Source organism: Malurus melanocephalus, unplaced genomic scaffold (genome assembly GCF_030028575.1).
Source record: "Malurus melanocephalus ecotype Western Australia unplaced genomic scaffold, MMel_1.1 scaffold_577, whole genome shotgun sequence".
NCBI lineage: Eukaryota > Metazoa > Chordata > Aves > Passeriformes > Maluridae > Malurus > Malurus melanocephalus.
Window position 1 is genome coordinate 59,216 of NW_026623809.1, and position 24,687 is coordinate 83,902.

General features: G+C 48.8%; 1 protein-coding gene across 5 annotated transcripts in view; it reads right to left on the reverse strand.

Moving 5' to 3' along the window:
* Positions 1–436: 436 nt before the first annotated feature.
* CCDC9B (coiled-coil domain containing 9B) overlaps positions 437–24,687 on the reverse strand; it is a 32,101-nt gene continuing 7,850 nt past the window's right edge. For 3 of the 5 annotated variants that reach the window (XM_057382613.1, XM_057382611.1, XM_057382609.1), the window contains 13 exons: positions 24,526–24,639; positions 24,045–24,149; positions 23,282–23,344; positions 22,720–22,890; positions 19,422–19,571; positions 13,555–13,629; positions 11,469–11,653; positions 10,100–10,161; positions 9,543–9,596; positions 9,016–9,121; positions 8,382–8,439; positions 7,224–8,038; positions 437–2,722 (listed from right to left, as the gene is read on the reverse strand). In XM_057382613.1, coding sequence (XP_057238596.1) covers positions 7,232–8,038; positions 8,382–8,439; positions 9,016–9,121; positions 9,543–9,596; positions 10,100–10,161; positions 11,469–11,653; positions 13,555–13,629; positions 19,422–19,571; positions 22,720–22,890; positions 23,282–23,344; positions 24,045–24,149; positions 24,526–24,639 — 1,950 coding nt within the window. In that variant the 3' untranslated portion in view covers positions 437–2,722; positions 7,224–7,231. The remainder of the gene's footprint in view (positions 2,723–7,223; positions 8,039–8,381; positions 8,440–9,015; positions 9,122–9,542; positions 9,597–10,099; positions 10,162–11,468; positions 11,654–13,554; positions 13,630–19,421; positions 19,572–22,719; positions 22,891–23,281; positions 23,345–24,044; positions 24,150–24,525; positions 24,640–24,687) is intronic. The other 2 variants (XM_057382610.1, XM_057382612.1) reach the window with 2 other exon arrangements.

Here is a 24,687-nt window from a genome sequence, read left to right on the forward strand (position 1 = left end):
TGAAAAGAACAACAGCATCTGGTGGCAAGCTGATCCCTTGGTTTGAAGGAAAAAGCATTCTGCCTGGGAATGCTGCTGTTCCTCTGGTGTCTGGAAAAGCTGGAATAACTTCCACCAAATCCCTGAGCTACCAGCCACTGCAGGGAGGGAACAGGTATCCATGCAGGCAGGTGTCTCTGAACTCTTCGAGCTGCCATTATGTGATGAGGTGGTGGCTTTGATGCCTCAATGAAATAGTGATCCTCATCTTCCAGGCATCGCCACAGGGAGCTCTTGGGGTGAGGGAGCTGAGCTAGCCCAGCAATTCAGTTTTTCCCAAAGGGATCAGCGCTCTGAACTGGAGCTGTGTCTCTAAAAAATGGGGATTACTGATTCAGTTTGGAAAACCTTACATATGGAACTCAGAAACAGTAAGAAACAGGAGGTTTTTCCTCATTCCAACTTTTATTTCATATAAATAACTCCTCTACATCAGATTTGTCAACTTTTCAGTTTTTTCTCTCACCATAAAGAAGAAACAGCTAAGCCACAGTTGTCTGAAAAATCACAACCCAGGCACCAAACAAAGTGCATCGAGCAAAGTGTTAATGAGCAGGAAAAAATACACTTAGAACAGGCACAACCTGTCCAGTCCCATCCCTGAAGCCTGGATCAGACTCAGTCCTTCCTGGGCATCATTACCTGCTAAGTCACTTGGAAGAAAGGAAAAAAAGGAGGGAATGGAGGACAAGTGATAGTTTTCCTTTCAGAATGGAGTCTGAAATAAGGTTTTTATCTCTTCAACACAGTGCTGAACCAGGACAATGTAAAATTCCTGCCTGGCCACGTGWCCAACTGCTCCTGGGGTGCAACAGCTCTTGAGCTGAGACTGTGTGTTCCATGGACCATGAGGCAAGCTGGCTCCTGGGAAATGCTGGTAATGACTCAGTCTGACTGGACCAAGAGTGAGGTCAGAGACCTGATGTACAAAATAATAATAAATTAAAAAATAAACAGTTGGACGCAGGTTCTTGAGCCAGTCAGATAAGGAAAATCAGCCTTTAACAGTGATGAAGAAGCTCCAGAACCTGGAGCAGTTTTACAATCTTCTATTTATCTGTTCTTTTATCTGTTGGGCAAGTSCAAATAAACCCAGTCTGGGCTTCGGTGGGGCTTCTGCTGATGTTTCTACTGATAAAATACAAAAACTGCACGCTCTATTTCTTGATAATACCTGGTGTGATGCCAGTAAAGTCTCCTGAAATTGGCACAGGAAGGAAATTCCCAGGCTTGTGCTTCATGATAGGTGTCRCGGGTCTAAGTCACGTGGAAAACCAAATGTTTGTCTGTGCAAATATTAGTTTATTAAAGCAGCATAGATATTTCAGTCCACRTATGCCAACCTGATCTCCAGGGCAGTCTGCTAGCCTGGTCAGCCAATGTCCTGCAGGACATTTCAGGTAGTCTCCACACACACCTGTCCCAGGGACAATTGCTCTGGCATCAAGTTTCAGAGCAGCACCTCCAAATGAGGGTGATGCCCACTCTGCTCTGCCATTTCAGAAGTCAGAAATTATTATGTTACTGCTTGTGCTTTCTCCTTAACTGGTAGCTGTGTTCTGCCTAGGTCYTAGCTTGCTGTAACTGGAAAGCCAAGCGGCTGAAATTCCTGCATGTTTGTGCTTGTAAATGCTCCTCCAGATCCTCCATTTGAAAGGTGTCTTTAAGGCCAGGTCAGAAGGTGTGCGGGGCAGCTTAGAGAGGACTTCTGCCCTCTTATTCAAGCACAAGGGTACGGAAGGCACAACCAGGAAGGTGAAAATGTTTGATACGAAGTTTGGCCTGGGTCCTGCTGCCAACTGCTTTGGGAGGTGTGGTGGAGGAGGAAGATTATTTTGCTGTCCCCCTCCTTGCCTTGCTGCAGGGATGCCCAGGTACCCTTGGGAAGGAGGCACAGAGTTTGCTGACCAGTGCACACTCCTGGTCACCCAAGCAGCCACCTTCCTTGGCACAAAGCACCGTCCTGATGTGCTTCTCAGCTTCTAAGGGGAGGGGAGCTGGTGGCTTTTCAAGGAGGATATGCTGGGGTTGATCTGTGCTTGTCAGAAGCTCTCCATCCATCCACCCATCCATACATCCATCCATCCATCCTGCTATCCATCCCGCTCATGCCCCGCAGCCCCTGCCACTACTACACACCTCTGCCAACACTTCAACCACGTGCAAACCTCTAGTACAAGAGCTCTGAACACTACTTCTTCACCCMCCTACTGAACTACAYCCTAACATCTCACCCCTCTGCTTTKCCAGTTGCCTGTTCCTGCTGTTCCAGTTGCTGGTACAGCCCCTGGCACGTGCAGGCCTCTCCAGCCWTTGGGGAGAAAATGGGGGTGTGCCCAGAAACCCAAACCATAAACAGAATTTAAACAGAATTAGTCATTAAATAAAATAAAGTGCATCCAGTAGACATTTCCTTGGCTTGCCACGCAGCTGCAATATATGCCAAACAAATAGATAAATGATGGTRTTTTGTCTCTAGGGTGGGAGTGTGTGCACCCTTCCCTGTCCTTTGGCACACAGATAGGGGGATGCCAGAACTATGAGTAGGGGTGGCGATGGGGACCCCATGTGTTGCAGGTGCTGAAGGGCACTGGGCAGGTGCTGAACGCTGATTTCATAGAAAGTAAAAGAGTGAGGACAAGCTTGCGCTCCTCTTCTCCTCCACCGCCTCCAGCACGTTATCCTGTGAAACGAGAGCAGAGACAGCCGCGGGATTATCAGTCTCCAGGGAACTGCTGAGCTGTAAATTAAAATGTCGGCTGAGTTCCACCCTGCCCTTCCTGCACAGCTGGGGCTGCTTGGGAGGCACCACTGGGACATAACCCAGATACCTGCTGCCAAATCTGACAGGAGCAGTGGGGGCTCTGCAGCCCAGGGGATGAGCCAACTCTACCSGTCTGGATTAAACACTCTCAGTCCTCCTCTGGGATGGATACATCAACTTTACTTTTTTCTTATATCTCAGGAACAACAATTCTGATGTGTTTGTGTGAGTGCTGGCTCAGCACCTGGAGCACCAAGAGAAGGGGCTGATTTCAGGTAGGGATTTGTGATGCTTCCTGGTGAAACTGGCCTGGGGGTGCAGCACTTGTGTCCTCCAAGAGCTGAGGGTGAATTGGCTTTCCCTAAGGACAAACTATCCTGTGAATGGAGCCTGCTCTCCTAGAGCTGCCTCCAGACCCAGACATGCTGATTTTAATTGGGAAATGCAGACTTTTTATTCTTTTCTAGTTGCCAGATGCTTGGGTGCTGCTCAGAATTGCTCAGCTGGCATTTTCCTGCATCTCTGTTTAAATCCACAGATCTGCCTTTTGCTGATGCAGATTTCAGCACCCGAAGCTCCCAAGAAAGGCCAGGGAGGGGATATAAAGAAAAACAGATGAAATTCTGCAAAGGTGCAAAGGCAGGAGAGGCCATAGGAAGCGTGGCTTRCATAGAAAAGAAACCTCTCAAGGAATCATCTAAAGACACAGCCACAGATATTTAATAAGGAGCTGTACTGAAATAAGACCCAAGGTGCTGACACAATTGATGCTGTGTAGAGCTGAGATGAGATTGTTGCTGGAGACTTAATTCCTTCTCCTGCCTGTGTGCAGCAGTGAGGACTGGCTGTATCTTGCTGCTGAAGGGTGTTCAGTGCTGTGGCAGCACACTTGGATTGAATGGGACTGGGAAGGTCCAGAAGCAGACTGTCAGTCACACTTGGTGGTCCAAATATTGTAAAATAATCTGGTTTATGAGTCCGAGCTGACTCCAGCACGAGCTCTCCCTATTGTGAATCTATTTGATCACTGATGCTTGCAGAAAGCTCTGCTGTGTTTCAGTGCTGGGAGACAATTCCCTTCCCTGCTTTGCAGTATTATCCTTTCAATACAGATACCTTCTTCCCATGCATGACTGAGCCTTTACAGCCAAGACACTGGTGGGCTTTAAAGTCATTGCTTCTCTTGGTAATTAGCCAGAGTGATTAGCCTTTCTCACATTTCCCACTGTATTCTCTTTCCTGTGTGTAACTCCAGGGCTGGTGGGATATTGAGCAGCTCTGAGCTGGCTGTGAACTGGGGCTCAGGACAGCAATGCCCCKGGGTGCTGCCTGGGCTCTGCCAGCAGAGTGGGAATTCTGTGGTGGCAGAATTCCCTCTGAGTGTCAGTGTCACAGGAGAGGACTGACACAGATTGCCGGTGCCGCTCTCACACCTCCCAGCCTGGCTGGMTGAGGGATGTCACTGGGATGGCCTTCACAGTCAACACCAGGCCCTTGTGGGATCTGCTGGTTAGGCTCCACATCATGGGGGGGATATGCAGAACTCCCTGAAGCTGCAGCTGAACGTAGCTGATGAAGGTCTGGGATAGCAGGAACAACTGTGGGATATGAGAGCGGCTCCGTTCCCTGTGTTTGGAATGGCAGCAGCTCGCCCATCAAAGCCCTGAGTTATGTTTAGACATGCTAAGCTCCAGTAAGTGGCCCTCAGGATTCAGCTGTGGTGAGCTTCCAAGTGCTCTGACAGGTAGCACCTTTTCCTAATTTTCCYGTATTTTTTCCTGGGCTTCTCCAATATGTTGGTCCCTGCCCCAGCATTGTTTTCTGGCTCGGATGTTTCTGCCCCTTCGCAAAGGGGTGCCCCTTTGCTACCTCCATATCTGCAGAGATCACAACTTCACTGCCTTCTGCCTTCATTTTCCCAGACTAAACAACATTCCCCTCAAAAGCCCTGGAGTCCTTCCCWGTGTGCATTAGTCTCTTGCACCATTCTCACAGAATCCCTGTGTTTTCCAATGTTAATACTGTCCTCCCATGTCATGCCATCACTCCAGAGRTATGGAGACAACTGTATCAAGTTCCAGTCCCTGAGTCTCCAGACTGAGCTCCAGACTGAGCTCTCTTAGGCGGTACTCAGGGGTGTTCTGGGAATTTGAAGTGCCCGTGGCATGACGGTGAGCTCCAGAGGGTGGTGTGGGCTGCAGGAAGGACCAGGGAAGCCAATGCTATTCAAGGCAAGCCCTTGACCCTGCTGGTCCTAGGCCAACTCCCCAAATATACCAGCAGATGGTATCTTCCTGTCTCCTGAGCCTCGAGGAAGCTGGCTGTTCTTCCGCAGCTCCGTAACTGTTTTGGGAAGTGCAGGTTTCTGCTTGTGCCACTTCCTGCACCAACCTTGGGTGCTGGTTTGCATCAGAGCYGACCTCTGCCGACCTCCTTCATCCTGCAGCACTCAGGCCCTGCYTGCCCCACTCCTCTTTACGTCAGCCAGTGCTGCAAGGTCAGATCCCTGGAGCTGCTCTGGAAATCTCCCCCCAGCTGCATTTTCTCTAAAGATGTTAAGATTAATTTTCTCAAGAGAWTTCAGGGAAGAGCTTCTGTGGTTTTTGTGTATCGTTTACTTCTCTGGGACTTGTTGGACATTCTCCAGGGATTCCAGTCCTGCACTTCAAGTAAATATTTATTTCGTGTTATTTGAAGCGAAGGATGAAAGCCCCACCACTCTTCTCTGCACAGCATCTCCCACTGGTTTGAAGGTGCTGGAGATTTTTACTGCCATAAATAGACATTGGGAGGGGGAGCTGTGAAACCCATATGGTTGCTGCACGGAGCTGTGGTTGTGCAGGAAGAGATGTGAAATCTGCATTTAACATGAGTGGAACACTGGCCCTGTGGAGCCCCTAAGCAGGGCAGGGGGACAGCATATTGTTATTGTTGATGTTACAGATACCTGCTGGGCTCTTAAGTTGACTCGGGACCTACTGCCAAACCATAGGAATCTCCATCACTGAGATRAAAATGGACTACTCTAATTTATTGTTTCCTCTTACCTGGTGTCTAATTAAAGTTATCCTGAGTGAGCAAAGTAGTCATTAATTCCTTCATCCTCTAATTTGGTGGGAATTTTGGTAGATTGGAGAGGCGTGGCTGGACCATAATCTTCCACTATRTCCATCCAGGTGTTTCATAACATTCTCCTTAATGCTGTTGGAATTAATTTCTCTCACTTAAAGGAATTTTYGTTCAAGCATAGAACCAGCTCCTGCTGGTTCTTGATGTTTTGTCTTTTTGAAATCACTATGACGCTTGCACTTCTCCCTGCCTTTTGTATGGATTGGATTATAGGAAAAGTCTTTGTTAGCAGCTTAGCCTCTTCATGCCTAAGCTCATTTGTAMCTCTGGGAGGAATACTGAGCAACACCAGGGGACACATTACTGTGTAGGGTCTGCAGAAAAGCTTCTGGAATCCGGCAAAGGCACTTGGTGCAGGGATTTGCCTGCYTGGCTCTGAGAAGCTCATTGCCTCCCTATGGAACAGAGCTGCTGCCTCTGTGAAGGAGAGGGGAGGGAGTATCCTGAGAACCACTCTGGTGTTAGGCAGGCTGGATTATGTTCTGGAAACTCTCATCTCTTTAGTGTGATGTCCTGCTCCGTGGGACATGGCCTGGGAAAACACACCTTGCAAAGACCCCCTACCCTCTCTCCTTTCTGTTTTCCTCCTAATTTCTACCTTACCTTTGTGCTTGTCATCCTTTGTTTCTTCTGGCTTTGCATTTGCCTTTATGGGAGAAAATTGTTGGTGTAAAACCTGGAGCATTGCTCCATAACCAGCTCTGTTCTCCCTCCCTTCTGTTTGGTTTGTGTGCCTTTGCCCCAGGAACCATCTCACCCTGTGTGTTTATACACTGCACTTCACATTGTTGTTACCATCCATCATTCAAASTGTAGCACTCACAGACCTTACACTGGGAAGAGAATCCCACATACAATCAACCTTCTCCCAACTCTGCCCACGAGGCGGTCCCCCATGGCTTTGCAAGTGTTTTAGGGAAGGACCACACTGACCTCAAGCTGTGATTACCCCAGAGACAGAACTAAACTCGTCCCACTGATGTTATCCCTCCCGTCTTTTCTAAGATCATAATTTCCCAGGAATAGTTTAATATAAGCCCTAATTAACATGTGTCATCAACAAGCCTCAGCAGCCCAGTTTTCAGTCCAGATTTTCTGGTCTGACTTTCCATTCYTTCCCCACCCATTCCAGGACAGGCCTTTGGGATGCACAGATTTAATTACCTGAGGGATAGATAGCACTGCTAATGAACATTTCTGAACATCTGACATCTGGTATGATGCCACTGTACCACAGAAAATGGAGTTGTAGCCCTGTACTATGGCTGAGAGCATTAATGGGATAACTCACCTTATGTTTCAGGCAAGCTGGTGCAATCTCTGCAAGTTGTGAGTGTCCCCGCTGTCCTTATCCTTGCAATCCTCAGGCTGGTCCCCTTCCCCGGACTGGGATTTTGCCATGTCCTGCTCAGGCACAACAGTCTTGTCAGAGTTGGTTTTCCCCAGGGCAGAAGGCTCGTGGTGTTCAGTGCCCTCAGCATCTTCACTTCCTTTCAGTAAAAGTGTCTGTCCCTCAAGAACAGTGGTTTGGGTCACTTCTTTCCCTCCTTTGCTCACCAGCTGTCCTTGATCTGCATCCAGTCTGTCTCCTACTGCTGCGTCCAGGTCTCCTCCGTGCCTGTTGGAAGAGTTCTCAGAGGACTCCTGCTCTGAAGCCGGGTGYTTCCCCAGTCCAGCTCCATCCCCATTTGCTCCCACAGGCAGTGACAAGGCCTCCTGACTGCCAGGCCTGGTGGCTTGCACAGTGCTTGGAAGGCTGCCCTGTGAAGCTGTGCCCTCAGTGCTCTCCTTCTCCTGGAGGATGCCAGCAGTGCCAGACTTCCTACTGGCATCTTCGCCAACGCTTTCCTTGCCTGGCTTGGGCCCCGGCTCCGAGTCCCCAGCACTGACCACAGACACCTCAGTGCTGCAGCTCCTCACTCCCCTCTGCTCCTCCTTCTGGCCATTGTGGGCAGGCTGGACCTTCCCGTTTCGCAGCCACTGTGAGGAGGAGGCCCCGTGATCCTGGAGGCTTGGCTGTTTCCCCTTTTCCTCCAGCTCAGCTGTGCAGTCCTCTTCCACCCCCTCGTCACTTCTGCTCTTCCGCTTGTCTGCACCAAGGTTCCTCTGAGAAATGAAAGACATGTTAAATTCAGCCTATTAAAATACCAGTATATTGTATTTCTTGTCTATGACAGTTCTCAAAACTTGAAAAATTTGCAAAGGATATAAAAGCATGTAGGTGGAGAAGTGTCCAGGGACCAGAATAAGTGGGGTGGTTGTGCTGACTGAGGGTCAGTGTGAGCAGTGAAGCTGCTGTCACATCATGCCATGTGAGGATGGTTAGAGACCAGAACAGTTACCCAAAAACAGAGGTCTCCCAGSTCTGGAATGGATTAGAGATTCCAATTTTCCTGATGGTGCATGTGCTGAGAAAACTCAGGAGCCAGCCTGAAACTCAGGACCTCACCTGGCCATCAAGCTCATCCTTCAGAAAAGACATGTCCTCGCCTTCTTTTGCATCCCACCTGTCAAGAAAAAGTAATCAGAATTTAGGGCTTGAAGTTCTTACAAAGCCAGTGTCCCTGCCTGAYACCCAGATAGGGATTCTTATCATGGCCATGCATTCCTTGTCTAAGCCCCTTGTCCAGGCCCATCCAGAGACACTCATTTGAGACCACTAAATCTGAAAGAACTGGCTGCTGTAATTCTAATTGCAATGAAAATATAAACTCCAGTTGCCAGAACACCACTGAATCAGATGAAGCAGATACAGTTTGCTCGTGCTGATGCCTGCCACAATCTGGTYCTGCTTGCCTGACAGTGCCCAAGTGTCCCACGTCTCCATGACAGCAGCCACAGAGGGAGATACTGAAGGCTAAAATTGCTTTGAAGTAGCTTGGAAGACAGACTATTTAAAAGGGGCTGGAGTGACAGGACAAGGGGATGGCTTTCCCACTGACAGAGGGCAGTGTTAGGTGGGATATCGGGAAGAAATGCTTCCCTKTGAGGGTGGTGAGGCCCTGGCACAGGCTGCCTCTTCACACTTAGGCTGGGAGTGACACTTGGACGTGCACACCACGGCAGTGCTGCCAGCTCCTCACCTTCTGGCTCTGCCTGTCAGTCTGTCCTTCCCCTTGGCACGGCTGCTCACAGCAGGCACTGCTTTCGGACCAGGGTCACTCACATTCACTCCATGATGTCCTCCTCCTGGAAAACAGGTTGGAAATGCCATGCAAAAGCAAGCAAAAGCAGCTGAAGAAGCTGCTGAACAGCTTCAAGATCAACACCCTTGTATCCTTGGAAAGGAACTCTGGAGTGGRAAGCCTTTGAACCTGTGTGCATACWGCACATRTATTTTCTAAACCAATGAATATAAATCAAGTTTTCAGGGTGCTTCTTGTGTGGGTTTTTTTATTCCAAATTCCAATTATAACTTTAAATCTTATTTCTTGGATACAGTCTCACATGTCTGTTCTTGGAAGACTTCTCCCCTGCACTATGAGAGCAGCCACGTGGTATGTTCCAAAAGGCTCTTCAAATCAGCAAGTGCCTGGAGAGAACCCTCTCCCTGAGGGATATCAGAGGTGCTGGCATTTAGTGGGGTGACACAACAGAACCCTTTACTCACCTCTCCCGTCGGGAGGAAAGGACTTGTGCTGGAATTTCCTTGCATTCCTTCCCCCTGCAAGGACACAAGGATGCACCAAAGTGAGTGAGGGTCTATAATGGACAGGCAGCAGAAATCCTGATGTTCAAATAGGGTGTCACAAGGGAAAGTTTTGTTTTGCAAAATCATCTCCTGAGCAACAGGACTCAGGATGGACTTATGCCAGTAAAGAAGCCAGCATGTGCCATARGGATCAGAGATGATGTGCTCTGGAATAGGATTGCYTCTTAAACCAGTGTGTGGGATAAGGAGGCAGGGCTGARCCTCCACACTGTATCGTACCAGGGTACAAAAGCCACTGCTCTCCTTGGGAAGGTCCAAAGGTCTAGCACCCAGCTGCTCAAACCCATCCCCTGAGCCCTCTGCCCAGCAGGGAGGGCTGAGCCCCCCAGCTCAGAGGTGTTTGCCCAGGAAAGCAGAGCTTCACAGCCAACAGCCACAGCAGCTGCTGCAGCACTGGGATGCGCACGATCAGTGTTCACTAGCGTCAGGACAGAGTCTAGGTGTCCCTTGCCAACCTTTCTTATTGCTGGGATTATCCAAGGCTGGCTCCCCATCCTTAACAAAGTCCTCTTCAAACCTGCAGGTTAAAAACAGGCATTGTCAGACCTGACCATTCTCCTTCAGTGTGCAAAGCATGGGCAGGAGCCCTCGGCATGACGCAGACTCCGGCCTTTGGCCCTTCWGCACCTGCCCAAGGGCAAACCTGTGCAGGTTTCTCAGCAGCAGCTGAAGCTGTGGGTGCTAGCTGAGGTTGTGATGCAGTTCTGCCACAAAGGAGAACTTCTAAAACCTTTATGTCAGTACCCATGTGTATATATTAAATTCTGTGAACATCCCATAGATGTAGTGTTGCTGTACTACACTCAAATGCAGTTTCCCAAGCTTCCAAACGCAATCTGAAGTAGCTTCAGGACTTGTCAACTCAAATCAGAGTCGTTGGTTTCTAGTCCTGCTTGTTTTRTGTTGTGGGTTTTCTCTTAAAAATGGATTTTTGGAAAAATAGTAGGGCTCAGGGCTGTCTTGCCATCAACACTCAGCACCTGCTAARTCAACTCACCCCTAGTTATTGGGGTCTCAGTGACTGAAAATTGGTCTGTTTGGTCCCATTCCTCAGCCAAAGGATTTTCCCACCTCCCAGTCCAGTTCAAACTGTTCTGTTACCAAACCTTTGTAAGATTCCCTAACTCCACACCCTACCAGAAGCTTATCCTGCTGCAGGTGCCAAGTAATTCTCCAAAGCTCTCTAGCTGGTGTGACCCAGCTGAACCATCACAATCAGAGGGACAGTGATTAAGGCAGGGATGTGTCCAGCCCCATTCCCAGCTGTCCCACACTGCTGTTCCCAGAACTGTCCTGTATCACACGGCTGGCCCTTTGAAGTGACACCCTTGCCCTGCAGTGGCAAAACAGGCTCAGTTTATGGGGTGGGGAGAATATAGGCATGCTGGGCTCTCCTGTGCTTGAAAACAAGCAGRGGCAGTGAGAATGCAAGTTTGTCCATGCCTGTTTCTGGAAAAGCGCCTGAACCCTCTTGCCATTGCATTTTTTCATGTGGAAATGGATAGGATCCTCCAGATGCAGACTGAACCTTGGTTCATGCTCCCCTCCCTYCCACAGTCCATATCCTGGTTGGACCAAAGGCAGGCAGTCTTTGTCAGCACATGGCAGCCCCTCTCAGTGTAGGAGAGCTCATGGCARGAAGAAAACATGAGAATCACTCTGATACCTGATCCCACTTTCRGGCATGGCTGGGGAGGAAGAGGCGCCAAGTGTGGATGTGGTCAGGCACATGGCAACATGGGATTGATAAATATCCACACAAGATCCTACCCGTGGCTTTAGGCCTGCTGCAGGCAAAGCATCCCGGCGCAGGGAGGGACCTACATGTGCTCTGACTTCTCCACATCCCAAGCCCGTCGCCACTCGCCCTTGGCGTTCTTGTGACGTGCCAGGCGCTCCAGGTCGATCTGCTCTCGCTCCCTCTTCCAGCGGATGTACTCCGAGCGTTCCCGGCCAGTCATGGGGAAACTCAGGTCTCCRAGGCTCTTCTGGACTGGCTTCCCACCATCCTGGTGGAGGGATAAGAGCTTCTGGTTAATGAAACTGTCTGAAACAGCTGCATTCAGGGTACTTSGTACTGTCACCAACACAAATGCTCAGCAGTATTTGAAAAGAACTTGGGACAAGGTCAGCTCCTTTCTCTGAAGTGATGTGCACACACCAAGGCTCTGCTTTACCTAGAGCAGTCCCAGGGCTCTTTGGCTCCATGGAGGTGAAAACTGAGGCAGAAACCTTTGCTAGGGTCTACTTACAGCGTAAAGCCAGTTCCTGGAGAGATTGCAACATCTCTCAACATGAGAGTCCCTCAACCTGAAGACTTTAGGATACTTAAATCAAAGTTATGCCTATGAAATCCTTCACAAAGAGAAGTCAGGGAAGGAAGTCAGCCTTCTGTGACCACCAGGTATCTAAGAGAGCCCACAGTCTGAGGCCAACCCTGTGCCCGAGGGCAGCATTCCCAGAGCAAAGGGGCTCTTTACCTTCACTGCTGTCAGGCTCTCGGTTTATCACTCCTCATGGCAGGCTGGTTAAGGGCTGACATTGCTCAAAAATTTAAAGCTTAATGGAAGGACAGTTCAGAGCTGATGGAGCATGTGGGGGGAAGGAGCCCAGCTGTCAGGTTAATGGATGAGGTGGAAGCAGGAGCCGACAGGCTGTGGTGTGTTGTCAAGCAACAGTGTGTAGGGAATAGCTTAGTGCAGAGCCGAGTCCTAGGGTGCTAATTACCAGTGGGTAATTCATCACCTCACACACGTGTCCTTCCACACCAGCCACCCTCACACCTTCCCCAAAGAGGAATTAACTCCTCAGCCTTGCATTGCCAATAACAGACACAGCAGGAAGGAGGGATTGAAAGCCCTGTTACCAAGGTGACCCACYTGCGTGGGCAAGAGCTGGGGTGGCACCAATTGCTCCTCCATTCCTTAGCTGGCAGCAACTGGAGACTTCACACCGTGTCCCCAGGGAGGGAGAGATGAGGTCCAGAGAAAGGCAAGGCACAGCAGGGCAAAGCCAGGGCAAGCACTGTCCCTCAGCTGGGGCACAGCCTGGGGGTGCTCCCCAACTCTTGCCACCCCATGCTAAGGCACAGTGGGTCCTGCCAGCATGGATCCCGATGCATCCATAAAACCAAAAGGCAGGGAAGGACTGAGGCTGATGCCCCTGCTCTCTTGTGGGGAGGGGCAGAAGTGGCTGGGGGCCCAAGGAGCAGGAGGAGCCGGTCCCTCACCTCAATTACAGCGTAGCTGTGGTTAGCTGGGACCACAGGCTATCATGATTCCCCTTCCTGCTCCGGGGGCCTCAGCTGGAATYGACATCTAAGAGCCCATCTGTGTCCTCCTAATGAATCACACTGAGGTGGGTTATTCTATTTGTGCTCCATTAATTAAAGCATCTGCAGGCTCAGGGGAGCCAGCATGTCTCCAGGCTTTGCATTAAACAGTCAGTGGGAAGGCCTGTGCTTTAATTTACCTCCATCCTACTCAGCTCTGACTGAAGTGAGGAGCTGTAGCTAATACGGCCTGAGTTTTTCAATCCACAAGGAAATGGTTTTGGGACAGGACCCAGCCAAGGCTGTGCTGCCACAGGGGTTCCTGAGCGTGTCCCTTCCTAACATGCCTGCAGCTGTGTGAAGGGCTTGAGCAGCCATGACAAGGTGTGGAGGCAGGTCCCTGACACCTTTCCAGTGCTGCTTTGCTCCAGGTGCATCAGCTGTAAAGCTTGGGATGGTAAGAGGGATGAATACGGGAGCACATCAGAGCTCATTGCTGCTTCACAAAATTACAGGATGGTTTGGGTCTGAAGAGACCTCAGAGATCATTTTCCTTTTGGACTATGGTGGGGATGCACATTCTACTAGTTTCCTCTTCCAAGACAAGGGTCCGCACAAAGTGACCTGGGCCCCACTCACCTTCCTGCTGTGCTCACTTTCTGGGCCTCTGTCACTGTCTGATCTCCTCTTCTCTGCTGTTCTTCGCTCTTCTCTCTGCAAGAGAACGGACACAGGAATTACTTCACGGATTAAGCAAGGATTCCTGGCAGGGGAATCTGTGCCTGACCCTATCCCCACCAGGGCATATAAGAACTGCCCATAAAAGATCAGCAAAAGAGGAAGGATTGTTACTGGGGCCCCAAATCAAACTGATGTAGAAAGAAAAAGTCAGAAAGAAAGAGGTGTATGAGAAAAGCATTCCCTCAGGCTGGAAGCAGAGTGATGTCCTGCATGGTCCTGTTTCTTTCCAAGGCAGACCAAGTTTCAGGTACCTTTCCAGATTTGAGCCAGTTTGGGATTCCACTGTACTGTRGGAGCCTATCTGAGGTGCAGCTACAACCCAGCATGGTCAAACTAGAAGTGATTTTAGTCCCTGGCAAACATGGCATGCATCTACCAGAGTCCATCCCTGCTCCCACAGGGTTTACACATGCTGCCACCAGACTGACAAGCTCTGCTCTAGTGTTGATATTCCTCTGCCTGGCAGGAGGTGACAATTAGCACCTGTCTTAGTGAGCCACAGACACCAAACAAGGACCAAGCCTGGGGTTTCTGTCCTCACACGGGACTAATAATAGAGACAGAGCCATGTCAGAGGCCAGGGTGGGATCACTAACAAAACAGTRGGTCCTAACAAAACAGTCTGCAGAGCATAAAGATCCTTTAGGAAAGGGTTCCTGCCTGGTTGGATGGCTGCAGGGCCGGAGATGTGTGGGGCTGAGCTTGTCCTGCTGCCATTTTTGCAGTGCCAAGCAGAACTGAAACACAAAGAGGAATGTGGCAGCACAAACTGCCAGCTCAGCCCTTCCAGAAAGCAGCAGCGCAGTGAGGTCCAGCCTAGGCTGGAAACAGGACTTTTATTCCATGCATTCACCAGACCCAGCTTTAGTTTTACAGGGAAATTCAGGRTATCAGTCTCAACACCTGCAGCTCTGCCCAGTCTCCCAAGGCAACACATCCCATTTCAGCTTGTTCCCATGTACCCCAYGGGTTCATGCAGACAGCAAGCTGGAGACAGATTTTTTTTTTGAGATTGCCCATACATGTTAAATCTGAGGCAGATGGGAACTGTGGCCATACAGCTCATGGACATTGCACTTGGTGCATGACAGCTTCACTGGTCTGACTGGTACTGACTCCAGTACAGATGGAGGTTTGTTCAAACAGATCCATGGAAAATATGAGGGAAATATTAGCTATATTGTCCTGGGATTTTGGCCCAGATTTGGGAAAAATGCAGAGGGGTCTGTGCTCAGAGAAGCCGCTCCTCACCATATCCTGCCTGTTGCCAAAGGAGATATAGTAAAAGACAACAATGGGGATTTATTTCAAAACATTGCTGTGAAAAYTTATGTAACCAAAAATGCTCCCTCTGAACTCAAAGTCACCTGCTCCAGCAGCCATGTTTGAAGAACCCTGTAGTGAAAGATTGAATGAGCCTCTGCAATCACAAACTGAGCATTTACAGAGAGATTCGATAGCAGAAACCCAGAAACCTTGCTCTCCTAGAGCCTTGCATCCCACTGGCTGTCCCTTTTGGAATGCTTGCTCACCAGTGCCCCTGCCAAACCTGGTCACAGGGACACTACACAACCCTTTGTCCTTTCACACTCTCACTCCAAGCCAGCTGCCTTTTGCTTTAGTCTGCTTCTATTTTTGCTTCTCAGAGGGCACCGTGGAAAATGGAGAAGACCACAAAAATGTAGTTCTTTTGTACCAGGACTGCAGGTCTGAGCTGCACGGAGAACAGTCAGCTTAGCTCTTGCACTGGTGCAGGAGCAGAATTCCCATTGTCCTGCTGCCCCAGAGCCACTGTTCCCGTTACCCACACMCCCAGGCCAAGAGGAAGCAAAACATGTTTTTCTTTTCCTTCTTCCCCTCTGCCTCAAAATTATGAAAAATGACATGGACATTATTATGCCTAGTGTAACTCTTCCTGCAGAGCAGGAGGAGGACACAAAAGCCTGAAGCAGTCAAGGAAGATTAAGGTTGTTTATCCTGAGGTTTCTGCCAGGATTTCTCAGTTTCTCCGTCCAGACTGGCCCAGGGTGGGGCCCAGGGTGGGGCAGATCCTGCTCCAAACCAGCCCTGGGATCCCAAATGCCTTCTGCCACAGGGTCTTTCTGACCTCCTGACACATATCCCCAGCCAATGTCACTGTGCAGTGGTGACAGYACTGATGCCACTATCCAGCCAAGCATTGGTTCGTACTAGCAGCTTTCCAGAAGCTTTGACAGGCTTCCACATCTCCGAGTTACTCCAATGCCTTCTTTTTTAAAAAATAAGGGCTATCTTTTGGTACCCACTTCTCCAGGCACGTGTCAGCACCACAACTGGCATTTATTTCTTCTGCAGGAGGAGATTTTTATAGGAGCTTAAAGCTGTTTTTCCAGTGCTCAGATTCCCCACTGGGCAGGATTTTTGAAACTAGTACATGAGAGGATTTTTTTTTATAAATCTTTTGAAAAATCTGCCTCCTTAATTGTGCTGCCTGAAGGGAGCTAAGGTCTTTTCAGCCACCCTTTCTGCGTATTTTCCCCTCCCATCTGCAATGTAAAAGCAAGTGTTTTTCCTGCCACGGGTTTGGTTCATATCCTCTGCAAGCACCAATACCACTCTGTGTTAGTCCCTGAAAGCAGCTTTTGTATCTCTTGATTACAGTCATTTCTGATACACCATCCTGGGAAACTCTGTTAATAAAAGGACAATTTAAAAGCCCTGAAGCTCTATCAACTGCCCATTTAAAAGATGATTTGTAACCTGTTAATTAACCATTGTGCTCCACTGGTCCTGGGCTGCTGGCTCCCAGCTCTAATGTACTAATGAGCCTGAAACACTGCCAGAGCATGGAGTGGCTTTTTAGGGCTAAAAATGAAGGATTGTCTCCAGCTCTGTGTGCAGGAGAGCCCTGAGGCAGGTTTAGGGGCAGCCAGGCAGAGATGGGTCCAAGATGTGGCACCTCCAAGCCAACAGCAGCACTGGAGGTTGTGAAGTTGCACCAGTAGAGCAATGGGCGCTGCACGGAGACAGGATAATTTGGTCCCTTCAGCCCTCTGGGTTAATAGAGAGTGAAAGAGTCTTTCTACTTATGGCACCSGGGCTGTCTTGGAAAAGGAGATCATGAGAGCAGCTTTTTTTCCTTTGCTTTTCCTCTTTGGCAGCTTCTGCCCCAGCTGTGCTGCCGTCTAGGACTGCCAGTGTGAGTTAGCCAGGAGCATCACAGGCAGCAAGAATGGGAGTCTTTTTCCTTGTCAGGTTTTTTTNTTTTTTTTTTTTTTTTCTTTTATTGAATTTCATCGTGAATAAAAATAGAGAAAATGTGTGGTAACAAGGACACCCATCAAATACTTTAATAGGAAAAATTTGACAAGTGCACAGAGGAGGAAGCAAATTTGACAATGGCCAGGCTACGGAGGGGGGAATGGTGGGGGGAGTGATGGATGTGATCTTTTCTCCCAGGCCTTTGTGGGACCCCCAGAAGAGCAGGGAACCAGTTGGGGCATGAGGTAAAAATGCCCAAAGGATGAACCATGTGGGGTTAATGAGAGACTGAAAGTTAATCCTTGAATCGGAGGTCACAGCTCTGGTCCTAACACACAGCTACCCAGCTGACAACACTGACACCCCACCAGGCTCTCCAGCAGCTGATCGATTTGGGGAGGAAAATGAAGTTTCTTTTTTGGATTAACAACTGATTAAAGGATAGAAAAGAAAAAGTGGCAAGAAAATGGCGGTTTCCATGGCAGGAGATTAGCAGGAGTGTGCCACTGCAAGTGTGCTGCTCAACATGCTCATAAATGGTCTGGAAAAGGAGCTGAAGAGAGGGATGACAGTTTGCTGATGATACTAAATCATCCAGGGCAAAGAATGTAATTTGCCCGGAAAGAGCTGCGAAAGATCTCTTGACATTGAATGTCTGCATCATAAAATTACAGCTGAAATTCAATATCAGTATTACAGAATAACTCACAGGAAAATACCCTTTCTTGTATACATACACACAGAGTAATGAGTCCTGAGCTATGATTAACAGTCAGGAATGAAATTTTGGTGTTACTGTGCCTAGGTCTCTGAAAATGTTCCCTCAATTATTTAGGAAAAAAAAAAAGGCAAAGAAAATGCAAACTTGTTGGGAGAAGAATAGAGAATAAGCCAGAACATTGTTACATCACTGACTATATCCAGGAGAGCCTGCAGCTGGGATACCATGTGCAGTTCTGGTCTGCTTGTACTGAAAGAATATGGTAAAAATAACAAAAACACAAATGGGGACAATGAGAATGATCAGAAATAAAAAACTGTCCTCAGCAGATATATCTAAATAGGAGCAATCTCTTAAGTTATGTGAGATGGCTGAAGGGAGATGTGAAACAGGTCAATAAAATTTTTTGTGCTTTGGCAACAGACCAGGGAATGACCTATTCACTGCTCCCCGACACAGGAACAGCAAATGGAGCTGTCAGGGAACAAGGCTGAACCGGAGTGGGATTCTAAGCTTCCATGATTCTGTGGCTTTAGCCAGTGCAGCCTTAGGCCTGCCCTCATACACACTGAGTCCAGATGCTCCAGTGTGAGCAAGGCATTGCCAAAACTACACATATGGATTCTCAGCCTCAAATATCATATCCCATTATGAAACCAGATGAAAGMTGACCTTTTCCAGGACAGTCTATACACTTTAAGGACGACACAGGATCTAAAGCCAACATCCAGGCACTCCCCCTGCTGCTCTCTCCTAGCACAGCTCCAACCTTGATGACCTCAAGAGACAAGTGTTTAAACAAGCCCAGCAGAGATTAGAAGGAAGACACTTCCCCTGTACATTACAGAAGTACATCTGACAGCCTCGAGGGTAGGAACAGCACAGGCACAGTCAGGACATTCCCATTACATCCAGGAGTGTTGGTGATGGTGCCTAGACTGAAACAGCAATGTCTGTCATGTGGACTACTGGGGTTAGCAGTGGCTCAATCACACAGCTCATTTGAGGTTTAGGGCATTCAAAACACTGCTTGGCAGCCACGAGAAAGGAGTACTTGGGCTCTTGGAGCCTAGGTAAGCYCTGGGGAGGAGGAGGAGAAGCTGAAGATGAGCGTGGGTAGTAGCAGCAAATGGTCGGCAGTGTCCCAGAGAGGGGCTGCAGACATCTCCCAGCATTCCTGGGTGTGTTTGGTAGCCACTCCAAGTGTTGTTCTCCTACACAGTCTTTGCTGACCCTCTTCACTGCAGGCATTCTTCCTTATCTGTGAAAACTCCCAAAGAAGAAAATAGCACATGCCTCTGTGTGTGTAAAGAGGAAGGTATTTGCACAGAAGTATTTGAAATATGTTTCAAAGATTACCAAAGCACAGCTCACTCAGCAGGTGATGGCCAGGCACAGCAGGACGTGGCTCAGAAGCAGATATTGCCCAGTTAACGTTTAAGTTGTGCAGTGAGTCAGGAGGACACTGCTCAGGTCCCACTCTGCTGTGAGCCTCCAAAAAGAAGCTGGTAAGAGAGGAGGTGAGGTTCATGCCCTGTATCTGGCAGTGTTTTCATCATTCTCCCAAAGCAGCATCTGCTTATGAACCAGTATTCTTCGGGGCCTTCTAGCTTTAGCTAGGGTCAGAGGGGAGGGAAAAGATCATAGCTTTCTTCTTTCACAGGGATGGAAAGCAGAGATAYGAAGATGATGAGCTGCACACACAGAGTGTGTCCCAGCATCCTGTGGCTGGGCCCTCCTCATGCCAGCAGTAGAAGTGCATGCCGTGGATAGGTTCCGGGCCAGTCACTAGCACTGCACYTACCTTTTCCTTGTTGTCCATGGTGATGGCAATCTGCATCCTCCTGCCCCGTCGGAAAGCCACCAAATGGTCCGTCTCCTCCTCGCTCAGCTCCGGCGCTCGGCCCGGGCCAGGGAAGCTCTCGGCGCGTTTCTCGCTGACAATCCTCTTGCCCTGGAAGGGACAGATTGAGTTAARGACACCTCCATTAGCACTGCTAGGAGAGTGGCCATCCCAAACTGCAAAGGATTTTGGGCTGGCAGAACAGAAAATGAGCCAAACAGTCTTGGCTTCTAAAGCTGCCACCCCACTCTATGGGATCTGTGATWTTACAGAGGTGTGTTTACCTGAGCACAACGTGGCCATGGTGGGATTCACCCTGCTCAGATGATCTGCAGCATGAACACTGAGAGATGGTTTTATTTTGAGCTTGTGTTTGTGTTTTTGAAACAAATGTGAGGTTGTCCCCTCCACAGAAAATAAGTCCCAATAAAATGTGAGGCCTCCTCAGAGCATAACCTAGAAGGTGGAATAGAAGGGGAACAGTGGGGTTCTTTCTCTCCAGCCTTGCCCACATAGCAGTTGAAAATGAAATATGTTAGCACTTGATAATTCATCATTTCATAGTCATGTTTCTGGAATTATTTATTCAGCAGTGGAATACTTTAGAAAACTGATATATAAACTCCTTGAGCAAGGGCAGTTTGCCCCTCTCAGATATTATTTCCAGCTGTTTGTATCAGTGTCATGACTTCACTACATGGATTTACATCTTGTTCTTGTTTTGTTAATGATCGTTGTTGCTGGCTGATGTTCTGCCAGTGCCCTCAGCCATCAATTCCACAAAATGAGCACATCTTTTGTACAAAAAGACATACTTGTTCTCATTTAAAAGTATCATCTTTCAGGTCAATCATGTGCCTTTTTATTTTTGCCTTACAAGGAAATGATAGACTTAATAAGTCATCTCCATCGTTATCTCTGATATTTTTCTTTTCATCCACATGAAGTCTGCTCAACTTCACCAGGGATGAGGAAACCTCAGCAGCTTCCCTCTCCAAAGGATGGTGCATTTTACTCTGTTTTCTTCCTTGGGCTTCCACATACTGGAGTCTTGATTTAAAATGCACTCAAAATCTCCAAGGAATCTTCAGTGAAACTTGGGATCTCTTTGTTGCTRCGAAATTGTTTTCAAAAACAAAGAGCACGCCCAGACCTCTGATTTGTAGGGAAGATTTGCCATCAGGGCCTTTGCCATGACATGTGATACCAAGAACCTCATCTTCCCTGGGCTGTGCCAGGAGTGCAGATGTTAGTGTGGAGGGAGCATTGCTGTGCACAGCCTCCGTCAGCATGACCTTTTTTATGACTTCTCAGTCATCAAGCTTCCTAACACATGATAAATGTTTTAGGAGACACTGGAGCATTTCCAGCAGCAGAACTTTAGTCTCTTGTTTATTCATCTTTCACATCTGTGTGATTTCGCTGTTTCAGCAGAGATAGTTCTTGAATCAGCCTGACACAGGGGGGAGGAATGGTCCTTGCTCTGCGTGTCCTGTGAGCCCCAGATGCACAGACACGATGGGAACCTTGTTACACATTCTCTTGTGGATGTCCAGCTCTTCTTTTGGGCTCAGTAAGCCCAGGCTGTATTGCTGAGGTTGGAGACTGGCCTGGCTCTGCCCTACCCAGAGTACCGGTATGAGGTGTTCGGCATTCTGGTTAATATAACTTTTTATTAAGAAAGTAAGCCCAGAGATGGTAACAGCAAGCTGTTAATCCACAAGTTGTACATCAAACATTTTTCAYCTTAAGTCAACAGCTGTTCCCTAGAGTTCTTCAGTGTTTAGGTGCTGATGGCTCATCCTTTAGACACATGACAGGGTCATAGATACCTCTTGCCAGGGAGGTCTAGCACTCAGAGGGTGTTTGAGGGTGACTTCACCACTTGCGGTCTGAAAAATCCCTCTTGAGACCCAACACAGAGAACCTTGTGCCCAAACACCTCAAGCACAATAGAAGCCTCAAAGAGAATCACTAGATCACAGGGAGGTCTCATCTTCCGTGGGCCACTGGATGTTAAAATGCACAGTGTCAAAGCTGGTRTGCTGGCAAAGCCTTTAAACCCTGCATTTATTGAGCAGATGGCAAGGAGGACTCAGAAGAAATACAGGAAACAGCTATKTAACAGAGCTGTGATAGCTAGACACATCCAGGCTGGGAGACCACCAGATTTTCTGCAATACCATTTGCTCTCCCTCTCTTTACCCCTCCTTCCCTCCTTCCTTYCCTCCCTCCTTTCCTCCCTCCCTCCCCATTTCGCTTCTGGCTAAGCTGCCTCGCCTGAAGGCACATTCTGCTCACCATGCTAATATGTGTCTTCTTTCCTTGTTTCCTATTTTAACAGTCTGGATGATCTCCTAGCCTGCTTGTACCACATTGGGAAATCYTGGTCTTTGGTGCCCCAGCTCCCAGAGCGAGAAATGTCATACAAGGAGAGCACTCATGTAGAGCCAGCAGGGACAGAGAGCTGGGTCACAGCCACAGTGCCTGGCAGAGCCACCTCCTCCCCTCCACAGGGCTTGTCCCATGTCATTCCCTGCCTAACAGAGATCTGGGGCTCTGGCAGCAGCTTTTTAGCTTAGTCAGAACTATGCCRCTCCCCTTACAGAGTGCCCATCTCATGTCTGAGGCATGCCCCAGATTGCACAGGCAGTGTTAAAAATACTCATTTGAGGAGTGCCAGGAAAAAGAACATGGGAAAAAAGGAAACCCCTGGACTTCTCTCCAGTTGGTGCACTTTGCATCTGGCTTTCTTTTGGGGCATCTTGCTTGACGATGATTTGGGTTGTTGAGGACTACATGTGAGTGGTTTTCTGCACAGCCCAGCAGCTTTGATGCTGGGACCTTACAGTGATCATAGGAAGGATGGTGGTGCCTCATTTAGTCACACCACTGTCACCGAGCAAGTCCCTCTTTCCAGGCACAGCAACACAGTTTAACCACAGAGTGGCCCTGGAGGGCAATGAGGTGACTGAACCCTCAGAGAGGGAATTGACTACACATGGCTGGGTGGAGGGTGCTGCTGAGGGGGTCAGCAAGGCCTGAGGGCTGATTGCTGGGAATCAGATACAGARGAGGGAAGCATGTGGCAGCTCGGAGATTGTACTGAAAAACTGCAAAATGAGAGGAAAGAAACAGTAAGGGAACTGTATCTGTTGGATGTGACATACTGGGCAGAAAGCTCAAGTGAGAGGCAGAACAGAAGCCCYTTTGTAAGTCAAGAGGCCACAGTGTAAGAGGAATCTTCTTTCCTACTCACCTTTGCTTTGTTGTCCATGGTAACAGCCAGCTGCATCCTCTTCCCCATCCTGAATGTGAACATATGATCTGCTTCCTCCTCCTCCTCCTCCTCCTCTTCCTCACTGCCGATGCCAAACCCAGGGCTTGTAGGACAGGGGCTTCCCCATTTCTCACTCACCACCCTTTTGTCCTGGAAAATGAACCACTTCCATTAGCAAATGCAGGCCCTTGATTCAGGGATGCGATTCCCTTCCCCAAACACACCTKCACACAAGCGGGGAGGCAGCTACAGAACAGACAGACCTTGCCCCCAGGAAATTCTCTGTGYCTGGCACACTGCTGTGACATTCTTAGGGAACAAGGGGCTCCTTGTCTGCTCAGTAGCAAAACCCACGAGGACAGCAGGGCTGAAAAATCCTTTGCACTTACAAAACTGGCATTTCAGACTAAAATGCCAGAATTATGGGAAAGAAATGTCATCCTCATCTCTTTCTGCAGCACTCTGAGTTAGCTTGGGAAAGCCTAAGTCCTGCTGGAGGTGGCCTTGCAAGCCAAGTAGGATGGCTGAGAGTGGTGCTCACCAACGAGAGGGCTGGGCTATCTTGTCCATAGTGTTCAGTCTGGGTAATTGCATCTTTCAGGTCCTGCATGAGAGAAAAATGTGTGCAGCAGCGCACCCCAAGAGAGGCGAGGGCCGTGGCCAGGGTGGGAAGGGAGCAATGCACTGGCCTGGATCCAACAACCCGGAGTGCTGACASGATAGTGGGCTGCCTCAGCAGGCTCTGCATGAGCTCTAGCAGAGGAGTTCACCAAGGGGTTAAGGAAGGACTGGCTTCCCAAGCCACACACTGCCAGGATGGGTGGACAGGGCTTATCAGATTTGATCCAGTTAGGAAGGAAGCCTGGGACTCGCAGCCTTTGGCCCAGGGCCACTTGCTTTGCTCACTCCCAAAGCCTGAGGAGASYAWAAGTTTTTACAGCCTATGGCATTCYCAGAGGCACTCCTGATGCCTCCAGTGACACGCACACAACACCTGATACCCTCTGCCTATATATTTGCAATGATGCTTACACCTGGGACCTGTCCAAGGCTGAGTGTGCCTGTTCACACATCTCTTTGTTCGTGGGTACAGGTGCCTGGGCATGGCTGGAAATGTATGCACAGCACCTAAAATCACTCTRATCACACACCTCTGCAGAGTTTACCCACCCTTTTCAGGGCTTAGGAGACATTTCCTGTGCCTCAAAGAACTTTGCTGTGGATACTCTCTCTCAGAAATGTCATTTTGCTGCAGCAGGACTGGAGTGAGAGCAGGCCCATGGTGAAGGAGAGGCACCACTTACATTGTGAGCTTTGGTGATGGTAATAGTGAGTCCATCCTGCTTGGGCCTCCTGGAGGTAACAGCCATTCCCTCCTGTTCCGCTCGCTTTTTGTCCTCTTCTATTTCCTGAAACACAGATATCACCTTATCACAAGCCTATATCTGGATGCTGTTCATTTTCCTGTTTAGGAATTCTGCTAAATGGATCCACCCCACCTCTAACAGGGAGTGAGCCAACTTGTGTCCCAGTTGTGGGACGCAGACAGAGGAAGGTGGCAGTGGGAAAGGAGATGCTGCAAGTGTCACTGTTCTCCAAAGCAACTCAAGTGCTGTAGTTAAAGGCTAAGCTAAAGGCAGAGCTCTGCTCACATGTGTTTCCAATATAAACATTTTATCTATAGAACACAGCCATTCTGACAGTGCTGACAATCTTCTTTACACTGAGTAAGTGAGTGGAGGATCCCAAATCAGAGCTGGAGAAGGTAAGAACCTGYGGACTCACCTGGTACCTTCGTATCAGTGCTTCATTCTTTTTCCGCAAAGCCAGGATCTTCTTATCAAGTTCAACATCTTTCTGCTCTTTCTTCCTTAACACAGCATCATCCACAGCAGCATCCTGGAAACAGAAAGAGCAAACCTCTTCTCAGTCATCATACCAACAGGA